The sequence below is a fragment of the Heptranchias perlo genome, chromosome 17 (genome assembly GCF_035084215.1).
Source record: "Heptranchias perlo isolate sHepPer1 chromosome 17, sHepPer1.hap1, whole genome shotgun sequence".
In the NCBI taxonomy this organism is placed as follows: Eukaryota; Metazoa; Chordata; class Chondrichthyes; order Hexanchiformes; family Hexanchidae; genus Heptranchias; species Heptranchias perlo.
Window position 1 is genome coordinate 16,516,034 of NC_090341.1, and position 25,384 is coordinate 16,541,417.

Genomic DNA, 25,384 nt, shown 5'->3' on the forward strand with positions numbered 1-25,384 from the left:
GTAAAAGAGTTGGATGGACTGAATGATGGTCACAGCAAAGAAATTCCTTAAGAAATACAATGACCCAGAGTAAATCTGCTGTAACATTGCACGACTGATGCATTAACATTATTAACATGAACTGTTATATATATGCAAAATGGGAAAAAAATTCACTCTTTCTGTAACTAGTCAGGTTGTTTGCACCTATAACAATAATATTTAGACTGGCAGGAGGCCATTTTTTTTATCACCCTATCTGAACTACAGGACTTTATAGCTATTATAGGAATCATCCAGAAATCTAGCAAGTTTTTTTTGGCTCAGTTACAAAAACTGATGGGAAACATATGGGCACTTACAATGCATTTTAATATTTGGTTGAGAGTTGCATGATGTGATGATCCATGAGCGCTTCTGTTTCAATGTTATCTGACTGCCGAGAAGGAACCTTCTTTTATATACAGGAAAATTTCCTTCTCAATTATATGTATTATTTCCCTTAAATTCCACAGATTTCTTCTCATAATTAATGTTTCTGGAATAAAAATCTACATGAAACTGCAAGATTCTTGTGACAAGAGCAGTGTCTTCTAAGCTTTCATGAGGTATGTACATTTTTAAAAGGCATTTACTATAAAAACATGCTTTAAGGTATGCAATAAATGAATTCAAAGTACTCATCAGTAAAACAGATATGCACAAGCTTAGGAGTTCAAACTGTGCTTAATGATTTTTTCTTATATATAACAATCATTGACTGTGAAGCGCTTTGGGATGTTCTGAAGTTGTGGAAGGCACTATATAAATGAAAGTTTGTTCTTTCTTTGAACATGTAGGCATACCAAATATGCAAATTGTGAAATTCTTCTTTGTGCACCAGAAAACATACAGTGCAAGTCACAAGGATGCTATACGTTACCTATTATTTGTGATAAACTATTAGAATATACTTGAGCAAGTCACTTTAGATGCAGTTATATTCAAAACTCTGCTCATTTTTGAAATGTCTGTTAAAATATTGCTGTTGTCATTAATAAGACAATTTTAAAAATAAAGTAAAATATGCACTTTCACTCATTGAATATAAATATTAAAAAAGATACATTGTACAAAAAACAGGCACTGTACCTTTTTCACAATGGAATAATTCTTAACGTTAGTTCGACTTACACATTGTGCTAGATACAGTTCTGGCATTACTTATGGGTTTCTCTTGGAACTTCATGCCTAAAAGTATCTGCCACTACAATACAACACTATTGGCTCACATACAACAGATGGGCAAAACAGTGGCAGGTATTTTAAGTGTGACAGCTACCTACTGTAACTTTCTTCATTTGTTGTAATGCTCTTAAGTGAACACTTTGATTTACCCACCAGGAGATAACACACCTTCTTCAAATGATAATATATTTTTATATTTTGTTAGCGCTGGAATTACATGTTTGAGCTTTTCTAGGTCCAATAAGGTAATTGGCAAAAGAACCAAAGGGGAGATGGGGAGAAATTCTTTTACGCAATGAGTTGTTATGATCTGGAATGCACTGCCTGAAAGGGTGGTGAAAGAAGATTCAACAGTAACTTTCAAAAGGGAATTGGACAAATACTTGAAGGGTAAAAAATTACAGGGTTATGGGGAAAGAGCAAGGGAGTGGGACTAATTGGATAGCTCTTTCAAAGACCTGGCACAGGCACAATGGGCCGAATGGCCTCCTTCTGTGCTGTATCATTCTATGAATATTTGACTGTCCACATTGAGTGGTATATTTTGTTCTCTACCATATATATATCAAATATCATGAAGCAAAAGTTTTGATAAATTTTAAACAAATAGCTTTACAAAATAAGTTTCTGTTTTAAAAAGTGAGGTGATCATGTTACACCATCAGCAAATAATTAGAAGAAATTCAAACAAAATAGCCCTAATTGTAGAAGTAATAATGTGTTAGCATTGGCAAAGTGTATGATCAACATTATCACAATTAGAAAATTATTTTGGCAGCAAAAAATGTTGTTCTTATGGTAACCAATATTTCTAATTGTCCTGAAAAATGTTGCTAATATTCTAAGTTGTGTTGAAATCTTAGAAGCATAGACACAACAAAACAAAGTGCTACTGCAATAGAAGGTAACATAGATTGCAACTATTTTTTTCTTTTGATTAAAAGAAGAAGCAAACTTATCATACAAGTAACATGGAAAACACAATCATCAGCAAGTGCTTCCTTTTCTACTGCCAAATTTATGTCATATCTTGTTAGAACTTACAACCTGACAAAATAATTACATTCTATATATTTTATATCAATGTCATACTTAACCATGATAGAAATTATTAATTACCAAAGTAATACAATGTTAACACCTTTATAGTAGAATTCAGTCCATTAAGCATTAGTGGTTATTTCCTCTAACTATTATATTCCATATCTTACCATTTTGTCATTAAACTACTTGGAACTGAAAACTTAGTGTAGCAATCATATGCTTCTAATTAATAAGGAAAAGGATTGTCACTTAAATGATCGATCCTTGATCATGACAAACCTTTCAAACAAATATTCTTGAGTAAGTAAACTTTCTTCTAAATCACATTTAACTATCATTTAGTTAAGTACGTCTTCAATTAATACAGTGTCACTAAGCTCCAGGTTCAATCTTGAGCAGTTTTAGGGTCAAATGGGGAAACTTCCAACTTTGGCGGAGGCGTAAAACTGGTGTATCGGATGCCTGTTAAACATTCCCCCCGATTTTCCTTTCAATTGACTTCAATGGAAAGGAGAATCATGCAGGGTAATGGGCGGCCGATCGGATACGGTCAGTTTTACGCCCCCTGCCGAAGTTGAAAGTTACCCCAATGTGTTGGTGAGCTTATCAAGCTTTTCGCTCTACCATCCACTCCAAAGGAAACTGCATCAAGTTACAGGGTGCTGCAATGTACCAGTGCAGCTCCCCTGGTTGTTATCCATCAGAATCTGCCTCTAGCAGAGATCCAGTAGTTCCTTAAAAGGAAGGAGGGGTACTCCCCCCTTCCTCAAAGGAGCAGCTTCCTATAAGAGAGGAAAGTACTTTTAATGTAAAATTGTTAGGAGAAATGTTTATTTTTATTTTCTCACCTGTAGTCATTGCAGACCTCCCAGGATGCACAGACAGGTATAAAATAGTAACTCTGCATGTTAGTACCAGGTTCCTTAGTAAACAACTCCACAGAAGTGAACATCCATTTTTTTAGCCATGGATTTTGTTAACTTTGACCAGTTCTATTCTAGTGCTCCAAGTCAGTCGTTGTTCAAAATGGTATGCCCGTACACTGATTTCATGCTGAAGCAAAACTATGATGGAAACGGGGTTTCCACCACACTTCTGACCAAGTAATGCTGGCGGTGCAAGAGTATCTCTGAGCAATTTCCTAAACTATGTTTATTTAGGTCAAGTGAAGAAAGCTTTTATTAGTACAGAAAATATTCAGTAATCATAGGGTTAACGATAGTACAAACATTAACAGACAAACAAGAGATAGACAGTATGGTAAACACATTTAACAAATGCAACTCAAAGCCTGAATCACAGAAATTTGCTGGTGCGAGGCGTCTCTAGGCGTGCATGGTTAGTTAAGACTTTTTCCTGCATCCTTCAGCTCAAAATTTTTTTGTCCTGTAAGTTGCTGGAAGGTGCGAGCTAATAATGGAGAGGGCAACAAGGCATCTGGGCCCTTGGTGAATGACGGGACCAAATGTGTATCTCCTTAACCAATGAGATTTAGGGTTTGAGAAATAAACAGGAAGGAATGAGAATGAGTGTGAATTAGAGTGGGTGAATTCAATGTCAAATCAGGTACAAAAACAGAAATATAGAGTGGGAAAGAAAGATTAGATCGAGAGAGAGAGAGAAAAAAGAGACAGAAAGGAAAATTAAGAAAAAGTTGTAAAAATTTAAAATTTAACATTTTTAAAATCTCCAACAGTTCACTAACACAACGAATGAGAATCTGCACTTTTAATTGCTCACTTTCTGGGCCAGAAAGGTTGATTAGCAGTTATGAACAATTATCACGTCATTAAAAGAGTACTTACGCTGTTAATTACTAAATTTAACTTTCTGTGGTGAGTTTAATGGGCAAATCATGTGCAAATGCAGCAACTTCATGAAACTCACAGGGAGGTTAAAGGCTGGATGTCGTTTTCGCAAAAGCTAACAGTGGAGTGGCGCAAATCGTCCAGCAACTTGTGATGATTTGCAATTCACGGGGCACCTATTCCTCGCTACAAATTGCTGGCCGATCTGCACGTTACCGTTGTTCATACGCTGTTATTTTTTCAGCAAATTCCGGCCCATTATCTCATGCTCTTTTGTTATATCTAAATCTAACAGTCATGCAGTCTATGGTGTACACTAGCTGATATGTTTTCTTTAACTAAAATATACAGAACATGTGAAAGAACAAAAAACTGAAGCTGGAAATTTTGAAACAAAAAACTGAAAATGCTGGAAACACTCAGCAGGTCAGTCAGCATCTGTGGAAACAACAGAGAAGTTGATGTTTCAGGTGTAGACCCTCCATCAGAACTGGAGGATATTACAAATGAACAGCATTTAAAAAGGAACTTTAACTGGACCAGCCACATAAATACTGTGGCTACAAGAGCAGGTCAGAGGCTGGGTATTCTTCGGCGAGTGACTCACCTCCTGATTCCCCAAAGCCTTTCCACCATCTACAAGGCACAAGTCAGGAGTGTGATGGAATACTCTCCACTTGCCTGGATGCGTGCAGCTCCAACACTCAAGAAGCTCGACACCATCCAGGACAAAGCAGCCCGCTTGATTGGCACCCCATCCACTACCCTAAACATTAACTCCCTTCACCACCAGCGCACCGTGGCTGCAGTGTGTACCGTCTACAGGATGCACTGCAGCAACGCGCCAAGGCTTCTTCGACAGCACCTCCCCCAAACCTGTGACCTCTACCACCAAGAAGGACAAGGGCAGCTGGCACATGGGAACACTACCACCTGCACATTCCCCTCCAAGTCACACATCATCCCGACTTGGAAATATATCGCTGTTCCTTCATCGTCGCTGGGTCAAAATCCTGGAACTCCCGACTTAACAGCACTGTGGGAGAACCTACACCACACAGACTGCAGCAGTTCAAGAAGGCAGCTCACCACCACCTTCTCAAAGGCAATTAGGGATGGGCAATAAATGTTGGCCTTGCCAGTGACGCCCACATCCCGTGAACGAAAAAAAAAGGAACAGAAAAAAGGGAAGAGGGAATACACACACACACACAAAAATAGAACGACTGTAAAGTGCTTGAGTGGAAAACAGGAGATAGTTAAATGACAGAAGTGATATAAGCATGGAAAAAATGAGAGCAATTAAAGACTCAGAGAATGTTTGAATTGCTGAGATGGGTGTTATGGCAGGTAGAAAATGAAGCACGAAAAAGTAGCAAAGGAGGCTCCAGTGGCCCAGGAACTTGAGAGAAGACATTTTTTTGTCATCGGGAATGCAGACCATCCCGATTGCACAGTGTACTGATGGAGTGTCCCCACTCTAAGCACCATTCTTTCCTGCCCCACCCAGAAATACGTTGATGCAACCATACCATGTTGCCGTACTTCCTGCCAAAGAGAAAGTGGGTGCAATAATTTTTCTGCAAAAAGTCAGGCACATAATCAGGATAGCGGATAATGGATGTTTGCATTTTAACTTGCTTCATTTTGTATTCATATCTGGTGCACTGATATTTTGAGAAACACTCACTGAATCAGATTTAAATATTCAACTTGGAGATGTATTCATAATTCTTTAATAATAGCTTCAATGTAATAACAAACTATGTTTTAATGTGAGCGACATTTTAACCTTTCTTTATTATTTGTGTCTTCCTCATTTTGTTAAACTGAAGTCCAACCATCTAGGATTCAATATGAAAACATTTGTGTTCCTGTCCATTGTGGCTCTGTGTTCTGCTAAATCATTACTTCAGAATGAATTTCTTCACTTCCTGGCAGAGCAGGATATTATGCTACAGGATCCTCCCCAGAACACATCTCACATCATCCAACCACAACAAAGATCAACTCCTGCATCCACCCCAGATGACCCATTTTTTATATGTCCATTAAAATGTGTATGCCAAGTACGGGTAGTCCAATGCTCTGATGCAGGTAAGAAACAAGTTAATTTACACTTTAACCCTTTACTTGTAAGAATTGTTAGCATTTTCATCAATTTCTTAAACTTGTGTCCATTAGTTTCAATTAAAATTGGGTGAATGTTTCATTTATAAGGGGAAGGTTCAGTGATTTTTAAAAATTTAACCCCCAATTTATTTTATAATTTTCTCCTCTCTTCAACACTCTGACTCATGCTGGGGTAAAGTTCATGGATACCTGATGCTCTCCTGTACCTCATCCAAGGGACCACTCTTCACATGTAAAACTATTAGCGGACTATTTAACTATGGCAGAGGAAACATCACAGACTGATCCAACTAACATCCACATCTTTGTAAATTATAGCGCCCCGCCAAGATGACAACTCTCTCTGGCCTCCTCAAATTACAGAGCTCTCACCAATCATATAAAAAACACTGATGATCTACCAACCCTTGATCTACTCTTGGTGAAGATTCTGGTACTGAGACTAGAGTACCATGTATAGATAATATACCCCTTCATCTTGAACTGAAATCATTTTTATGGTTTTCCCACATTGCACTATGAAATTACGGCAAGTTTTTTTTTTAAGATGCACTACCTGAAAGATATCATTCAGGATGCATTTAGAGCAGGGTTGTCAAACTCATTTTATATGCTGGGCTTAATCCAATAGCCTAGCACTTGGTGCGTGCCACATATAGAAAAAGTTATTAAAACAGAAATAGATAAACTATATTGATACTTACTTACAGTTAGATATTACTTCCTACACTGCAACAGTGACTACATTTCAAAAGTACGTCATTGCCTGTAAAGTGCTCTAGGATGTCCTGAGGTCATGAAAGGCGCTATATATAAACTACAAGTTCTATTTACTGCTGCGGCTTCTCCTCAATACCTGGAACCTCTTGGCTTGAACCATTTGGAACAAATGATTGTGCTGTAGCTATCTTGAGTTCAGGTTTATGTCACAAAGTTGAGAATGTAGTTTAGACTTATTGAAATTCATGATGGAAAATATTTGTTCACACAAAACCTGGAAAAAATTCTTGATGCAAAGGACCTTATTTTGGGATAATTTGGTGCCAGGTATTGATAAAACTTGGTAATATCAAGGAAAACTTTTCCTTCAACAGAGTATCACACTGCACTTCAATTAGGAGCTCCTCTGGTACATCATGCATATTGATTGAAAATGGTGTGCTGAACAATTTCAAACTCTCCTTCATGGTTCCTGAAGGCAGAATCGTTCTTGAAATTCCTTTCTCGGTTCAGCAATTTTGCACGTGTACCGCTCTGTGGCGCCATTATCTAGAATCCCAACACTGTTAGGTAGTGATTTCAAGGTGGAAAATTTTGCCAAGTTATTCTGGGAAAGTTGTTTTTCCTACAGCTGAAACTTCATCTCGAAGGCCCGAATATTGCCACAGTGTTCTGTCACTACTTTGTTGCAGCCCTGTATTCTTCTGCTCCATAGTATACACCATGAAAGTAAGGCCTTGAAGCAATTCATCGTCCTGTAATTTAGCAACATCTTTTCCTTTCTGATCCATGAGCTGTTGGATCTCACAAAGCAATTCAAAAAAGGACTTAAACACAGCTCCACGGTGAAATTCACATTCTTCCAACAGCTGAATTAAATTGAGAGCTAGACCGAATAAAATTTACAGTTTTAACAACCACATCTATAACATGATTCATTTCCAAAGTTTTACTACACAGAGCTTCTTGATGTAAATGCAGTGAAAACTACTAAACTGCTGGATTGGGTTGATACTTTGCAATTTGGCCGTCAATTTTGCCACAACTCCAGCTTTCTTGCCCACCATTCAGAGTGCCCCACCTGTGGCCAGACTCTCAGCTCTTGTCCACTCCATATCCAATTTGTCCAAAGTTCCCACCAAGCTGTTGAAGAGGTCATTTACTGTTGTTGTGCCTCTCAATTCTACAAGCTCCTCTGTTATGCACATGTTCTCATCAGCTCCATGAATGAACACTGCTAGCTGAGCCACATCAGTTACAAAAAGTGCTTTCATCAATTGCAACTGAGAAAACAGCAAAGGACTTTGCTTTGATCCGGAGTTAACTGTTCAAGTTCTCAGCTAAATCAGTATTTCTCACAGTGATTGGTGTTTCTGAAAAGGCTAGTATTTGCGAAAGCTTGCCGCTTATCTGGACACACTATTTCTGCAGCTTTTAGCATTCAGTTCTTCAAAATTTCTCCCTCAGAAAATGATTTTGGTAACACAGCTATTTCATGGGCAATCATATAGCTCACCTTAACAACAGCATCACTTACGCAGCAAGCATTAGTAAGCATTGATTGCTGCTAATTCAGAAAATTTATCTTCATGTAACTTTCCCACGTACTTGTATTTCTTATCATGGTTTGCTTCATAGTGCTTCGAATGCTGTTCGCACAGCTACCTGTTACTTACAAATCGAGCACATGGGCTTTCCATTCATGTCCGCAAAGAAATACGAAATTCTGATTCTCCTAAAATAATGGCACTCTTGATCTATCTTTCTCTTCTTGAATGAAGGTAAGATGGCCAAATGTCACTACAGAGCTTACAAATTAGAGATCAATGTTACGAGACGTTGAATAAATAAAGAAACGAAGATTCATAGGGAAAGAATCCTGTCATTTTAAATCCCTCCGGTATTGCTTTTTTGTCAATAAACATTACTACAAATGTATGCATCAATATACCTTATTTTCTTTTACACTGGTAAGTCAGTCAGAGCATCAACTGCTCAAATTGAAGAAGTCTGAAAGGACTACAAAAGAAAAGCACAGAAGGAGTCCAGTTCTGCTGTGGTACTATACACCATGACTATGTAAAGAAAATGTAACATCATTTTGTTTTGCCTCACTCCACTAGCGTGCGGTAATAGCGAGAAGCCGCCCAACCTATACTGACAAATCAGGAAATATTATTAAAATATTTTGTACTACTCTAGGTTGCCAGCACTGTCTCACAAAATCAATTTGCAGTAAATGCAATAAGCTTAAACTTGTTGTAAAGTTAAATGTGCAAATTTATAAAATTTGCCCTGCTCATGCAATTCTTGCTGGAGACTTCCTCTATGTTACACTGTATCCCATAGAATCCAAATATTTGGATTTCTTATCCAGAAGTGCAGTGTTTGATGCCCTGTATTTGAGATTTGCCCTTGGTAGGATACCAATGATTTCTAGACCAGACTGCCTTTCCTTCTCTATTTTATGCTGTCTGTCTTGAGGAAAGCTTTGATAATTTCTGCAAACCAAACTGGGATTCCTCGTTCTCATTTGAGGAGATCTGATTCAAGACTCCATCAGTCTTCCTCTCAGATTTATTTTTTAAGAGTCTGCACTATCTGCCGACTTCCCCTAATGCAGCTGGGGAAGAGGGAAGCTAGGAATTGGGACCCTCCACATTAAGGACAGAAGTGGTCCTGTTTTTCTCTTGAGTATGTAGTCACCACCATAGTTGGTTGGTTGGTATATTCGTTCCTCGCTCTTCTGTTGGAGTATACTGGTAGCTGTTCTGGGAGTACCTGAAGCATACACCAGATTTGAAGCAGGGTAGCCCAAAGACATGGTTGTTTTGCAGTCCCCCAGGAAGTCCTGGATATGAACACCTGTGACAGGAAATGGGTTCCAATGATGGAGACAAAGAACCAAGGATGCAGGTCAGAATGAGATCTTATATGTAATGAAGTGGAGAAAGAACACCTGATCAAAACATTATTACTACAATGCAAATTTCTTAATGGAACAGTATTCTTTAGTGATCCTTCTTTCTCATGGGACGATGGCAGTATATTACTTGTGGACTATGAACTGACTGAGCAAAAATAAAACCTTGGCAGCATATTTACCTATAAACTTAATTTTATTGCGGAATGATGGGTCAGAAATTAAAGTTTCACAATACACACATTTATTGATTTATTTTGTATAGAGCAATCTTGAGATTAAAATTATTGTGGTTAGATATATTAAAATGTTGCATATGTGCACAATATATTAAAATGTTACATATATGATGTCAAGACATTATGTCGCTTCTTCATACCTATGGGAGTAAGAACCTAATATATTCTGGTCTGGTACAAAAAGTTCTAAGAAATTATCTTGAGCACGCTCCACACTGACTTTCTTAAATGTGTTATTGAAGTAATTTCTAAATTCAGCTCAGCGAGTAATTAGTATAGCTAGACTAAACATTGTCCAATGTGTTACCATGTGTAAGTTAAAAAACAAGATGGAATTCTCGATAACCCAGCCAAATGTGTTCCTAAAACGACTTGTGATTGCTTATCTCAAATTGATGTTGTTTGAACATTTGAATTATTTTGTAGTTCTTTATTGCTGCACAAACATCTAGAGTCATAGCTAACTTTTTTTCCATTTAATGAACTAGATTTGCAGTCAGTGCCAGCAAAAATTCCCAAAGATACAGTAATGCTTGATCTGCAAAATAACAAAATTACAGAAATAAAAGAAAGTGACTTAAAGAACGTGCCTTTGCTCTATGTAAGTCAATGTTTTTCAATTTTTTTCAGATGTGATATATAATACTCATACATTTATTATGTTGTCCTGTTTATTCAACAGGGTAATGGTGAATGTACAAGTGAAATGAGTATTACTCGCCCTGTTGATATTGGTTTAGTTACATTAATATAGTCTTCCTTATTCTTTGAAGACATAGGGTTAGAAATTCGGCCGCGTAGCACCAGTTATGTAGGTGCTATACCCTCTGGCGTTCGAAATGCGCACACGCTTCTAGCATGACGTGCGCTGGATGCCATCTTGGCAAAGTGGTCCACGCAGGCGCAGATAACGAACAATGGCAGCATGTAAAGTAAGGATAATATGTGTTAAATCAGAGTGCAACGTTGATTTAAAGGGATAGATACCATTTTAGCACTCAATGCTCCAGCCAACGCACTGTCTTAACCACGACCAGCTGAACATGTCGTAGACAGCTTGAAGGAACCCCCATCAGCACTATTTAAAGGGACCATGCAGGATTCACAGGTTAGTTGCTGGATTAGTGCTTCTGGCTGCTGATGCATTTGTACCTGTTTTTGGAGGTCTCCTCTACTTGAATACTAGGACTGGGGGACATAGCCTAACATTTAGAACCAGGACTTGCAGGAGTGAAGTTAGGAAATGCTTCTATACGAAAAGGGTGGGAGAAGTTTCGAACGCGCTTCTGCAAACGGCAGTTGATGCTAGCTCAATTGTTAATTTTAAAACTGAGATTGATAGATTTTTGTTAACTAAGGGTATTAAGGGATATGGGGCTAAGGCAGGGATATGGAGTTAGGTCACAGATCAACCACGATCTCATTAAATGGCGCAGTAGGCTTGAGGGGCTAAATGTCACTGCCACTTGCTGCCTCCTGTTCTGATCCACCTTCTCCTGCAAGAAAGCGGGGGCGTGTATTGGTGAGCGTCCTGCAGGATGTTTGGGTGATGCACCTGTCATGGTTGAATAGCTACCAGTGTGTGTGACCTGTGAGTTGCGGGTGTGTAGTTTTCAACAGTGGTGATGTGCGAGGGTGAGAGGAAGCATCTGATTGGAAGAGTTGAGTACTGATTGAAAGAGTTTGTTGGTACGTGGGTGATGGGGGATGTAGTGCGTGGTGCAGTTGGTAGGAGATGCCACTTGACAGTTGACCTCACTCACCTTGACCACTCGTGTCAAAACATTGAACTTCTTCCTGCACTGTATCCACGTTTGTGGTGCTATGTACCTGGCATTGACTTTGTCCCCTACTGTCTCTTGAGCATATGTCTGAAGGGCCTCTTGTCTCCTCCCACCCACGGATATAGGATGCTCCTCCTTCTGTCCATCTCATGCACCAAGGCCTCTAGTGCATCATCAGAGAACCTTGGTGTACACTCTCTCGCAGGCCTGGTACAAACTCAGATCGGCAGATTGGTGAGGTCTGATGTGCAGATTGGAGGATGTAGGATTTAGTACTGCGCAACCTTTATTCAATGTTTTAACATAACTCATCAGTTTGTAAGCATAGGGATGTGATGTGTATCTGTGTTTTACATGTGCGATGTCTGCTCTCCGTTCAGACTCCGTACGGGGCCGTATCTTATATTTTGCAAATAAGAGGTGCAGGCTGCCTTTAAGAAGTGCAGGCTGCCTTTAAGAGGTGCGAGCAAATAATGTGATATCTGGGCTCCCCCTGCGGGTGAGAACATTGCAGCTAGGCCTGCGCTACAATCAGGTAAATGAGGAGGCAGCATGAATCTCACGTGCTACCTGCATCAGAACAACCAGGCGCGGGCTAATCGCACATAACGATGCTCGCGCCCAGATTCGGGGGCTAACCAATTTAATCCCCATAGTATTCACTTAGAATTATGATTGGTCGTCATCCATTGGGGAAGGAAAGAAACCTCTCAGACTTTGGCCTAGAAATTCGGCCGCACAGCACCCATCTTGCGATCCTTAAACGGCCTCCTAAGCCCCAATGTGGCAGGCAGGAAACGCATGCTCATTACGAGCCAGAAGTGCACCACCCGCCATATTGATATAGGCAAAAGAATTCAGCGTCCCGGACCCATGCCTGAAATGGGCATTAGGCCCTTGGCGTCAAGACTCCCTCTCATTTTTTTGGGTCACATGCGGAATGTGCACCAATATAAAGGCTGTGTGCGCCACCGTTAAAAAAAAATCTCAACTTTAAATAGAACATCTTCTTAGAAAACATTATTCGGGTAAATAACAAACAGAACAAATGTACAAAATAATGGATAATTGTGACAATTTAATGTTATATTGGCTGATAAATTTATACAATTTATGAAATGGGTTTCTTAAGTTGCACTAGGATTGAGCAGACCAGTCTTGTTATATTTTATTAAAAATTATCTGATGGGAATGATTCCAATCAGCTTTTTGTTGAATCAGCTTAATGACTGATTCAAACAGAAATAAATTGTGTGCAATCAGAATTTTTAAATTGAGTCAGAAATACAAAACAGCTATCAAGTCAGTCAGTGTGAATTAAAGCTGTCCCCTCCACCGAATCCTCAGCAAGGTTTAAAAAATGATTGCATTCCAATTGTACATCTTGCAGGTCTCATTAGTTTTGGCTGCCTCTACGTATGGGCCCCTTGTCTGTGATTGGGTGGAGGGGCCCGGTCTGTGATTGGCCACTGACAAATTGGCTTCGATTTTACTTCCTGGTCTGGTTTTCGCGCAGCCAATCAGCTGCTCGCTATACCAGGACTTCAAGGGTTAAGTTACGAGGAGAGATTACACAAATTGGGGTTGTATTCTCTGGAGTTTCGAAGGTTAAGGGGTGATCTGATCGAAGTTTATAAGATATTAAGGGGAACAGATAGGGTGGATAGAGGGAAACTATTTCTGCTGGTTGGAGATTCTCGGAGTAGGGGGCACAGTCTAAAAATTAGAGCCAGACCTTTCAGGAGCGAGATTAGAAAACATTTCGACATACAAAAGGTGTAGAAGTTTGGAACTCTCTTCCGCAAACGGCAATTGATACTAGCTCAATTGCTTAATTTAAATCTGAGATAGATAGCTTTTTGGCAATCAAAGGTATTACGGGATATGGGCCAGAGGCAGGTATATGGAGTTAGATCATAGATCAGCCATGATCTTATCAAATGGCAGAGCAGGCATGAGGGGCTGAATGGCCTACTCCTGCTCCTATGTTCCTATGACTGCATTTCCTAGCATCGCGGTAAACAATGCAGCGGCTGGGGCAGGAGCCACGAGATCGGACTCTTGGACCTCGGGACACTCCCCAGCATCAGAGGCAGAGCAGCCCGCCTGGGGCTGGAGCACTGGGGAACTGGAAGGCAGAGCTGGAGAAGGGCCCGGGGTCCAGGCACTGGTCAGTGTGGGAGAGGGATTGAGAGCACTGGTTTAGTGCACGGATGGAACGTTTAAGTGCGTGGCCCGCAACAGACTGCTGTGTGGCTGTGCACGCACGCAGCTTAGAGGGAACACTGCTTGGCATATGCAAATAAGGGACTAATGCCTGTTTGAAGGCTGCTCTGCAATAATGGTTTCTCCTGAGGCAGCTGGTGCTGGCTGCATTCAGGAAAACCAGGTCTACATGTAGCCTACATTCAAAGCACATAGATTTACTGCTCTCCTCCACCCCAATCCCATCCTCTGCCCTCCCCAACCACCGCTAGCCTCCCTCTCGGCCTGATCGCCTGCCCTCCCGGAACGACCGCCTGCCCGATTGAGCACGTTGATTCAATAGTAAATTGAGATTGAAATAGAGATTGAAATTTTAAGTACTTAATATTTTAGATATATTAGATTGTAGATATATAAGATTTCAAACTATAATTAGAAAGCAGCATTTAAAGCACTGCACGTCCTTTGTGCCTTTGTTCAGCTTTTAATTATTTTTAAAAAAAAGTCAAGCTATAGTTATTCCCTCCCATTAACACCGGGGGTAAAATTAGATGTACATAATCCTCTGAGGAGTTGCAATTGTGCACAATTAGGAAACTTGAAGTATTTCTCACCATAGAGATATATATCTCAGGGCTCAAACTGCAGCCATCATCTTGCTAGGGTTTTCTACAGCGGCCTATTATCCTTCACAAACTTCCAAAAACATGAAATCAGTAACCTTTTATAAGAGAGTGGATAAATACAATTAAAAATAAAGCAATTCCAGTTTTCAAAAGTTACACCTATTATAATCAGATGATCAACCATGAGACAGGAAAATCTTAAAATGTACTAGCAAGCAAAATATATATATTTTCTACTGCAATATACCCTTTTGCTTTGCAAGAAGGCTTAAAGCATGATAGTGAATCACGTAACTTACAATGCAAGGCATTCATGTTCATCCATTTGGGGTGTAAAACCTTTGTGGGTTCACAGACAAAAATGTTTATAATTAATGATTTGTTTGGCTTTTTCAACAACCATGACATGACAAATAAATATCCCAGAACCCCCAATGGAAAATCTGGTCCTGGCTTTGGACCAGAGCATCCACTCTTTCAAGAAATTGCTATGGATCCCAAATCCCTAGATAAAGAAGGTCTGAGAACCAGACTTGGTGAATCCAGTTATTTGTAATCAAACAACTTACACTCTCTCTCATACTAATGAGACTAGAGGAACAAACATAAAAGTGGCCCATGGCTCCAGCCCAGTGAACCAACTCGGATCCAAGTTTGGCACCTCTTGGAGCAAAACTAAGAAACATATATTCGTAACTAGGGACAACAGAACAACTCAAAAGGCAGTTGAACCTTCAGGAGGAGGCTTTCATTTTATCCATTAGGGCTTGATTCAAGCCCTGTTGTTAGGCCAATGTGCTAATTCATTGCATTACTGAAACCTGCAGAATTAATATACTAAATCCACTCTTGCTTGAAATTATTGCTCATCCTGTCAGGGCAGTACTATTTCTGTTTAATATTGGTAACTACTTGAAAATATTCAGTCATCATTTTGTGATGAAAAACTACATATCCTTTTTTCTCCACCTAGGCACTTTTCCTGATCAACAATCAGATAACCAAAATCCACCCAAAGGCATTTCGATCTACTAAACACTTGAAATTGCTTTACCTTTCATGGAATTTGCTACCTCAGATTCCCACTAATTTACCTGCATCCCTTTTGGAACTAAGAATTGATGATAACAAAATTAAGAAAATACAAAAGGAAGCTTTTAAAGGAATGAAGTTTTTACATGTTTTAGGTAAGTCTTCCCTTAGTTCATATATTTTATTTAAATTCATTTTATTTACATTTATTCTGTAAACACCTAAATGAACATGGGTACTTTAAGTGCAACCACTCTTACAGAAACTAATTCTTGTTCATTTCCTATTTACATTTGTTTTGACTACAATTAAATATATCAATACCAGCCTTTGTCTCTCTCTCTCTCTCTCTATCTCAAGGATCTTCTGCTGTTAGGGTGTACATTCATAGATCACAGGTTTTCTAACCGGGTCTGTGAACCCTATTAGATCTGTGAGGGAATCTCATACAGTTCTTAGATCATCAGATTTCTGTCCCTCTTGGCATACTGTGCCCCGAAAGTGGGCTAGATTCACTGACCATTCATAGTCAATAGTCAGAAAATCAAGACCAATATTTTAAGAATTATGTGCACTATATTTTTTCTGTACTTGCTGGTTTGCTAGCATGTTACTTCTATTGTTGTATACCGGTAAACATTTTATGCAATAATAGCCGTCTTTTCCTTTGAGCAGCTAATGTTATCTTTGGAAATTAAAACAGGGGTCTTCAGGAATGTGTCAATATTTGCAACGTGTCTCTCACAAGGCCAATCCCAAGATAGATATATACAACACAGATGCAAAGCTTTTAAAGGCCTATGTTTCTGTTTACACAAGCTTTATTCAATCCATAAAAATGAAGGCGTAAGGAAAGATGTAATATAAACACAGGAACTGCAAAGACCATTTTTGGTTCTCTTCTGTTTGGTGTTATGCTTGTTTTTTTTACTCCCTGTTAAATCAGGAATTTCCCATTTCTAGGGGACTGAGTGCCACACCTGTGGGACCTGGGTCTGAATCTGGCCTTGCTGATGGAACTGAAGTCTCCTATCTGCTGATACAAGGGTCCAACACGAAATGGGCGTAGGTTATCTCAACCCAACTCCCAGTGGGTGTAGATTCATCCACAGTATAAAACTATCCATAATTCAAAACAAATGCACAATTTCATTCAGGTTGGTGTGAGAAGTGGAAAAATTCATGATGGTGCTCTCGGGACAACTCCACTGACATTGGGTTAAAATGAATTAATGGGACCAGAGTAGCAGCAGCTCAACTCTATATCTGAACAATACTATATCATGCTGATACTTGGTGCTAAAATTGAGAAGTGTTCCATAATTTCCTTCACTTTGAGCACCAAAAACGCAAAAAAAAAAATAGAATTTAATAAACCTGCAATCTCTTGCTTTGAACATTTCAACCACGTTCATAGTTAGGTCCTGATTTTAAAAGGGGGGGGAAAGGGCGGGAACTGTGCTTGCAAGTCACAAAGTTGGCGGCGCACCAGAGTCCAGGGATGTGGAGACCCTGCTGATCTTAACGGCACAGCCTCATTTAAATAAAAGTTCCCGGAGTCCAGCCCGACATCCAATCAGATTCACTACGTGGCTGGCAGCCAAGGATCCATGGGAACAGTCCCCAGCAGTCAGTGGGAGGAGGAGATCTTTTTGTTTGACAATATCCCTGGCTTAACTTTCCTCAAAGGAATTCTCTACAGTTCATTTCCTTAAATTTTCCCATTAACCCTTACTTTGTTTTACCAACTTTACAGTGTTCAAGCTCTGTTGTTCTAAGTTGATTGAAAATAACTGCCTTGTGTAACGAGTGTCTGCTTAAAAGTCAGTAATAACATAATCTCATAGAATCTTACGGCACATAAGGAGGCCATTCAGCCGATTGTGCCTGCATCGGCTCTTTGAAAGGGCTATGCAATTAGTGCCACTCCCCTGCTCTTCTCCACAGCCCTGAAATTTTTTCCATTTCAAGTGTATATCCAATTCCCTTTTGAAAGTTACTATTGAATCCGCTTCCACCGCCCTTTCAGGTAGTGCATTCTAGATCATAACAACTCGCTGCATAAAAAAAATGTCTCCTCATCTCTCCTCTGGTTCTTTTGCCAATTATCTTACATCTGTGTCCTCTGGTTATCAACCCTCCAGCCAGTGGAAGCAGTTTCTCCCTATCTACTCCATCACAACCCTTCATAATTTTGAACACCTCTACTAAATCTCCCCATAACCTTCTCTGCTCTAAGGAGAACAACCCCAGCTTCTCCATATAACTGAAGTCCCTTATCCCTGGTATCATTCTAGTAAATCTCCTCTGCACCCTCTCCTTCCTAATGTATGGTGCCCAGAACTGGGGACACTATTCCAGCTGAGGCCTAACCAGATTTATAAAGGTTTTGCATAACTGCTTTGCGTTTGTGCTCTATGCCTCTATTTATAAAGCCCAGGATCCCGTATGCTATTTTAATCTTCTTGAAAATATCACAATAGAAATTGACTTTATACTGAAGCATAAACTGTTAATAACAAGTGCTTTTATTTGCAGAGATGAGTGGAAATCCACTTGATACTACTGGCATAGAACCTGATGCGTTTGACGGGGTGTTGAGACTGATTTACATACGAATTTCACAGGCAAAACTAACTTCAGTTCCCAAGAGTAAGTTTATTTGATTATTTCATTTATTATTGGTGTTTCCTATGGAGTAATGGACAGGTAGGAACATTCACAAGGTAATATATCAAGGTTTTTGGATATCACAAGCCACAAGCACAAAGCTTCAGCAGTTTATAAATGGCTTTCTGCATCCAGAAATTGTACCTTTGCCTTGTAACTACATCCAAAATCATGGTCTTCAATCAAACTTACAAATCTTCATTGAGGGAGCCTAAACAGTTCTTGACCAATTAATTAGGGCAGAGAGGAATCCAGCAAGAAAAAGTATACCTTCCATTAGTAAATCACATAAAATGGTGCAATGGGAGAAAGTGGATGGCAGGAGAGAAGATAAGCAAACCAGATAATCCAAGTCTTTCAGTCACATGTAGGCCAGACTGGGTAGGGATGGCAGGTTCCCTTCTTTGAAAGTGATTAGTGAACCAATTAGGCTTTTACAGCATATTGGCAGCTTTCATTGTCATTTTATATGGTGCTAGTGCACAAATTATTAAATTGGATTGCTAATCCAGCACCTTAACCATTACACTTCTGTCCCTAGTTGGTACTAGAAATGGAACATCTATTTCAAGTACGCTATGTTAAAATGATAAAAATGAAACATTTTTTGTCTGAGATGCGTTGCGGCTTCTTTTTCTGTAATGGTTCATATGAGATTTTAAAAAATAGATTCACCTACAGAAAATTACTTAGATTGATATGATACACAATATCAACCTATCGTGTTCAAAGTAAGTAGTCATCAGAATGATTATAAATAGGTAAGAAAAAACGGTTTTGGATTGCATACTAGATATTTTCTTGGGTTCAAGAAAATAAGTGAACTGCACAACCCGTATGATCTGAAGTGCACCCTTTTCTACTGAATATCTAAATAAACAATGGTGAGACGCAGGGATCGTAGCAGAGAACCGTTACTCTGTACACCAGCTACTGGAATATATCATGTGCTGCCATGATATTGGCCTCACTTCGGAAGGCTGACTGGATATGTATACTTACAAAAGTCGAGAACTCAAGCTTTTAAACCAACAAGTAGTTTTTATTTACGTAAGACAGATGAATAAACAGAAAATAGTGTAAAACAAGTGAAATGTATATTTCTCCAACCGCATCAATACATAAATTAATAAAGATGTCACTCACCCTCCCTCCAAACGCAAACTTTAAACAGGAGTTTACTTACAGTAACCTCAATCTAGCCTAACTCCCTGGCTAGTTCCAATACTGAAACTGGCTGCACATTCCCCCTTAATATAATTCTGAGAACTCAAGCTAATCAATGACCATGCACCTTTCTCAAAAGTCTTAGATGGCGATATTGATCAAAGCCACAACTCCAGGCCCAAGCCTGATCTTTGATTTACGTCAAGGTGTCCAGAGATCATTTGCAATTGGTCAACTATACCTGTGATTACATGTACTAATTATCCTCAATTTTTCACCCAAAGATCTACCTTCCAACCTGTATGAGTTGTACCTTGATCACAATAAGATTTCATCGATAGAACTTGAGGATTTTAGGCGATACAAAGACTTGTACAGGTAAGAATTTCTTGTTTAAAATAAAATTCAAATGTGATGTAATTTCACTAGAGATGTTATTTTGAATGGACGTGAACCTAGAAGGGAAAACACAAAGACACCAAAACACCTTAGAGAAGGGTGGGACTGGATAGCACTATGGATTAAGCGCAATGTCTTTTTCTGGGACTCAGGTTCAGCCCAGATTGGTAGGATGAAAATCAAATCTCTCTGGTAGGAGTTAGGGTTGTAATTGGGATGAATTGGAGAAATCAAAACCCAATTCCTAGGCCCATAACACAGAGCTGCCCACAGTTTGGCATAAATTGGTATTCACAGTCAGATAACCATAAAGTTTGCTAGTTTGGGAAGTGGAAAAATTCAAAGTAGCGGGTGTTAGTATAAAGAGTATTCCATTCCACAGGTCTGATATTCCTTAATGGGCACAAGTTATTAAATATTTTAACTTGAAAAAAGAATAAATAAAATCAAACTAGTTTGTTGTCGACAGCACAGCTCAAACCGAGGCAAATCATGTTTGACAAATTTAATAGAGCTTTTTGAAGTGACCAATTGGATAGATAAAGGGAATGCAGTAGATATGGATTTTCAGAAGGCACATGATCAGGTGTCTCATAAGAGTCTTATTAGAAAAATTCAGGTGCATGATGTGATAGAAAATGCAACAGGGATAGAAAGTTAGTTAAAGGAAAGGAAACAAAGAGTTAGGATAAAAGATGTTGTTAGGATTAGAGAAGGGTTGGAAATGGTATAGTCGAAGGGGTTAGTGCTGGGTCCACTTTTGTTCTCTCTCTCATATATTTGGACTTGGTAATGGGGAACACAATCTTGAAATTTGCTGATGACACAAAAGTATGAGGTTTAGAAAACAGCCTGCATGACTGTAAGAGGCTTCAGAAAGACATGGCCAGGATAGTGGAATGGGCGGCAGATGCATTATAACGTAGATAAATGTGAAGTACCGTAACATATTTTGGGAGGATAAATAAGGAATGGTAGTGTACAGTCAATGGAAAGATGCTGAAGGGTGTGGATGAACAGAGAGAACTGGTAATCAAATACATAATTTCCTGAAAGTGTAAGTACCAGTAGATACAGCTGTAAAAGCCAGAGTAAAGAAATAGTAAGTTTGTACAAAATATTGGTTAGTGTTCTGTGCAGTTTTGGATTCCCTATTACAGAAAGGATATTAAAGCTATAGAAAGCATTCAGCATAGATTCACTAGGATGATGCCAGGGGTGGGAATCTATAATCATGGGGAGAGATTTGAGATACTAGGAATATTTCCACTGTAACAGAGAAGTTTAATTATGAAGGGTTTTGATAGAATGAATAGGGAAGACTATTTACTCTCCTTGGAGAGTCAGTTACAAGGGATCATCAATTTAAAATTGTCACTAAGAGCATGAGGAGAACAATGGACAAAAGCAATCAGTTCTTTTCTATCAGGCACCAGGCTGACTGTATGACAGGCAAAGTATGAAACCCATGAGACTAAAAATTCCTATCACAGCGTCACCGACAGGCATACTGATACTACAGGGAATATAGTGGATTTTCCCTTAGGAACAAGGTGTTCATAAAAGCTCTTAATGAAATGTGCGCCCCATGTACCAAATATGTAGTCACTTCCTTCTCTTGTTACAGACTGGACTTGTCATTCAACCAAATTAAAGATATTGAAAATGGAAGCTTAGCGTATCTTCCTAATCTAAGACAGATTCATTTGGAGAACAACAAAGTTAAGAAAGTTCCTGCCAGTATAAAGAAACTGAAGTATCTACAGGTAAATAGCAAATGGTTCCATAGTTTTATATATTTTATTCTAATTGCACCTTTTTGTGGAGCATTTTGTGATAGGAAAGTTTTGCTGGTAAACAAAACATGAAAATGTAATTTGGCAAAATAACTGAGAATGAGGTTTTGGGAAGGTAAGAACAAAGTCTGTTCAAATGAGGGGAAAAGCCTTTATGGGAAAATAATCATATTACTGTGCTGACATTGTTAAAAGAAACATCCATCATGGAGGGGGAAGTCACATGATGTTGGTGGCCATCACATCATTCATGACTGTATGGCACAGGGTTGATGGACCAGCTAGTCTTTTTCGTACGTTCGTGATCTCCTCCTGCCCCATCACTGTTAAGATCATAATTGTTTCCCATTCCAACCACTGAGTGTCTCAAATGCTCAGCATACCTGTTTCCAGGCAGCATCTTATTGAATTCTCTTCTGAAGGCAAGGGGGTGCTGCATTAGCACACGTAACTAATCGGTCCTGGCTAATACTCAGTAATGAGGTGGATGCAATATCTGGGCAATTGACAGAAATAAATGAGTTTGGTAACCCAGGATGGAGAGGTGCAGTGATAAGTTTCAATTATAGAGAACAGTTTTTACAACTTGTTGAAGCAATAGAAAGGAGTACAGTCTGATCATGATAAAGATGCACAACCTGAGAACAAAACAAAGCTTAAAAAGGGATTGGATTCCTCAACAAAGCTGAAAGTAACCCCATGAAGTTCATACAATTCATGAATTCTTACCTGCCAAGGAGTATTGAATATGGAAAAGATCTCTGCTCAGGATCTAAGTAGTAGTCTGCGCCTCTTATCCTAAAATACTTTCCTTGCTGGGAGTCAAACTGCTTAATTTTATGGGAATGTGCCTGAACAAATGAATACTGAAACCCCATGAATAGATTTTTACGATGTGCAAATACAAATAAAAGATGGGAGGTTTTAGCTAATTTATTATCTTTTTAAACAGGCAGTATATCTTCATAATAACAATATTAGCAAAATTGAAGTAGATGACTTCTGTCCAAAGGAATCAAGAATTAAGAAGCTGTACTACAGTGGAATCAGTCTTTTTGGCAATCCAGTGAAGCACTGGGAAATTGAGCCAGCTTCTTTTCGATGTGTCTCTGGTGCTCATGGAGTGCAGCTTGGAAATTTCAGAAAATAAACAATGTATACAAGCAGTACTCCCCACAAAGTTAAGGAATATGGAGCATGAAATTCCTTTTAACAAAAACAGGAGAACACGTGTTTTCCTCTACAATTGACAACTTGCAAAATCTTGGGAATGCATGGCTGTGAAAGTGTGATTTTGAAGAGTGTGAATTTGTTAGCAGGTTGTTAAAAGAGGGATTTCACCTCAAGTACCTGTTCAAATAAAACACTTCCCTTGGTGACTTCCCTATATGACTATGAATAGCTACTAATTACACTACTGTGATGGGGTTTAAAGAAAGCAAAGTGAATTGTCTACAATGTAATGTTGCCTTGCAGTTCTATATAAGGCTCTGTGTTACTGTAATTTCTGATTGTATAGGCAAGTGTTTCTTTTCCAGCCCCCATCCCAAACTGAAACAAGTCTACCATATCAATAAGATAGTTGATTCCATACATTTCACAGTGCAATTTTGGTTTTTCAGTTGAAGAGATTACCAATACATATATTGAACCAACTGGTAAGCAAGTGGTCAGCCTGCTCAACTCTGTTTATTTTTACTTTATTAAAACCAAAAAAACAGGCAGCTTTGGATGCAGAATCCTATCAGTCTACTCCTCTTAATTCAAATTATCTGATATTTCAATTTTTTAGCACTAAATTCTCACTTTTCTGTGTTATTCACATTTTTGGATAATTCAAAGTTTTTTCATACAAAAAATGGCTTTGAATTATCAGGAGAGAATTGTACTACCTGTTTAAATTAACCTCTTAATTTGATATTTCCAAAAAAAGTAACCATTTTCATGCTCTTTAATTTTGTGTCCACTTTGCCTGTCAGAGGTAGAAGGACCCAACGTCTTCATATATAAACAAAATTCTAATGTTCACTTTTTTTTAAAAAAAGCACATACTTTTTAATATTATTTCAACATTATCCAATTAGCTCGCAGAACTATAATCAATGTAATGTTAATAAAAGATATGGTAAAATAATTGTAAATTGATGGTAAAAGAGCAGGAAACTAAAATTTGGGCATTATATTGAAAGTAGGAAGGACAACCTAGTAGCTTCCATAAAACAATTCAGATGTATATTGGTATTTAACTGTAACACCCAATGATTTGACCAAACATGCACAATCACAGATGAGTTCGAACACTCCTTTTCCTACCAAAAAGCACCATTTAATGTACAGGAAAATAGTGACTCTTTGGATGCCCTGATCTGTGTTCCCATACTATATACGTACAATGCCACCTAGCAGTGACTAATAATTGTTGTATTTTACTTGTAATAACACGAAAGTTAATTTTACCATTACTCTCATCCCCCTAATTATATTTATACAGCTTTCCATTATCATCAGCAAAATGTTTTTCTACCTATAAATAACCAGAAGTGATTTTTATAATCATAAATACCGTGGCTGCTTCCTGGTGATTATAGTAGTAGCTGTCGGAGTTTTCTTGTGTGAATAATATACTTAGGCTACAGCCTTGCATTATTGTTCTACAATGAACCCCCAGCATTTATAAACATGTAATGGTTTGTTTTACATTTTGTTATATTCTTCTCATTCTGAATACACTTTCTCAATCGTTTTCAGACATAAAAAGGACTGATTACATTATTCAGAAAGAAAAATGGCAACATACAATTATTCTTTTTTGGCCTATATTACAACAGAACTTAGCACATATTTTTCCTTAGGTGCATGTTTTCTTTTAGATGGAAATACATATTTAATAACAACAATGGTAAAATGTTGTGAAAGTCAACTTGAAAAAAAATGGCTTGAAAAGTTTAATTTTAATATCTTACACACTTAATAAACAACATAACATGGTCAATTATGGCTAGAATCAAAAAAGATAATTTAGTATCAGATTTCATTGTAATGATGTATCAAATACTGTAGACGATTACTTTTGTTACTGTCTTTTATGTAATTACTTTTAATTAATAAAGAACCATTTAACAATCAACTATCTAGTTCTTCTGTTGTAAGAAAAAAGTGACTGTGTGAATAATATCAGGTTTTGGATCAAAGGCTGACTAACGAATAAAATACAATTGAGTTTTTATTGTGTCTTTGTAGAAAGCATTCATTTTTCCAGCTAAAGTTGTCAGTGCAATGATTCAGTATTCAGTTTTTATTTGGCCCTGCCTAGTCTTGTAAATTGATGGTAAAAGAGCAGGAAACTAAAATTTGGGCATTATATTGAGAAGATTTTTTTAAAGCAGAAATTGTACCCACTGGCAAAAAAATCTTCTAATTAATCTATTAGAAAAAGGCCCTTAATGTATGTACAAATTATCACACAATTTACTATTAGCTCAACAATCTACAGAAACTGATTTAAAAAAAACATTTTTGGAAAGGCGAAGAGAAAACTATTTTGTGCCCAGGAGAATCAAGCACACCGTGAATATGGTGTTGCAGTATCAACAATGTTCCACAACCTCAAACTTACCACACCAGCCTAGCAT

General features: G+C 38.4%; 2 protein-coding genes across 2 annotated transcripts in view; one reads left to right on the top strand and one right to left on the bottom strand.

The window, feature by feature from the left end:
• Positions 1–25,384, bottom strand: part of cenpp (centromere protein P) — a 246,823-nt gene that overhangs the window by 91,047 nt on the left and 130,392 nt on the right. The window lies entirely within an intron of this gene.
• aspn (asporin (LRR class 1)) lies at positions 379–24,859 on the top strand. Its single transcript, XM_067999106.1, has 8 exons — positions 379–587; positions 5,894–6,155; positions 10,562–10,674; positions 15,662–15,875; positions 18,259–18,372; positions 19,842–19,935; positions 21,584–21,722; positions 22,705–24,859. Exons 2-8 carry the CDS (start codon positions 5,915–5,917, stop codon positions 22,900–22,902), a joined length of 1,113 nt encoding a protein of 370 aa, XP_067855207.1. The 5' UTR covers positions 379–587; positions 5,894–5,914; the 3' UTR covers positions 22,903–24,859.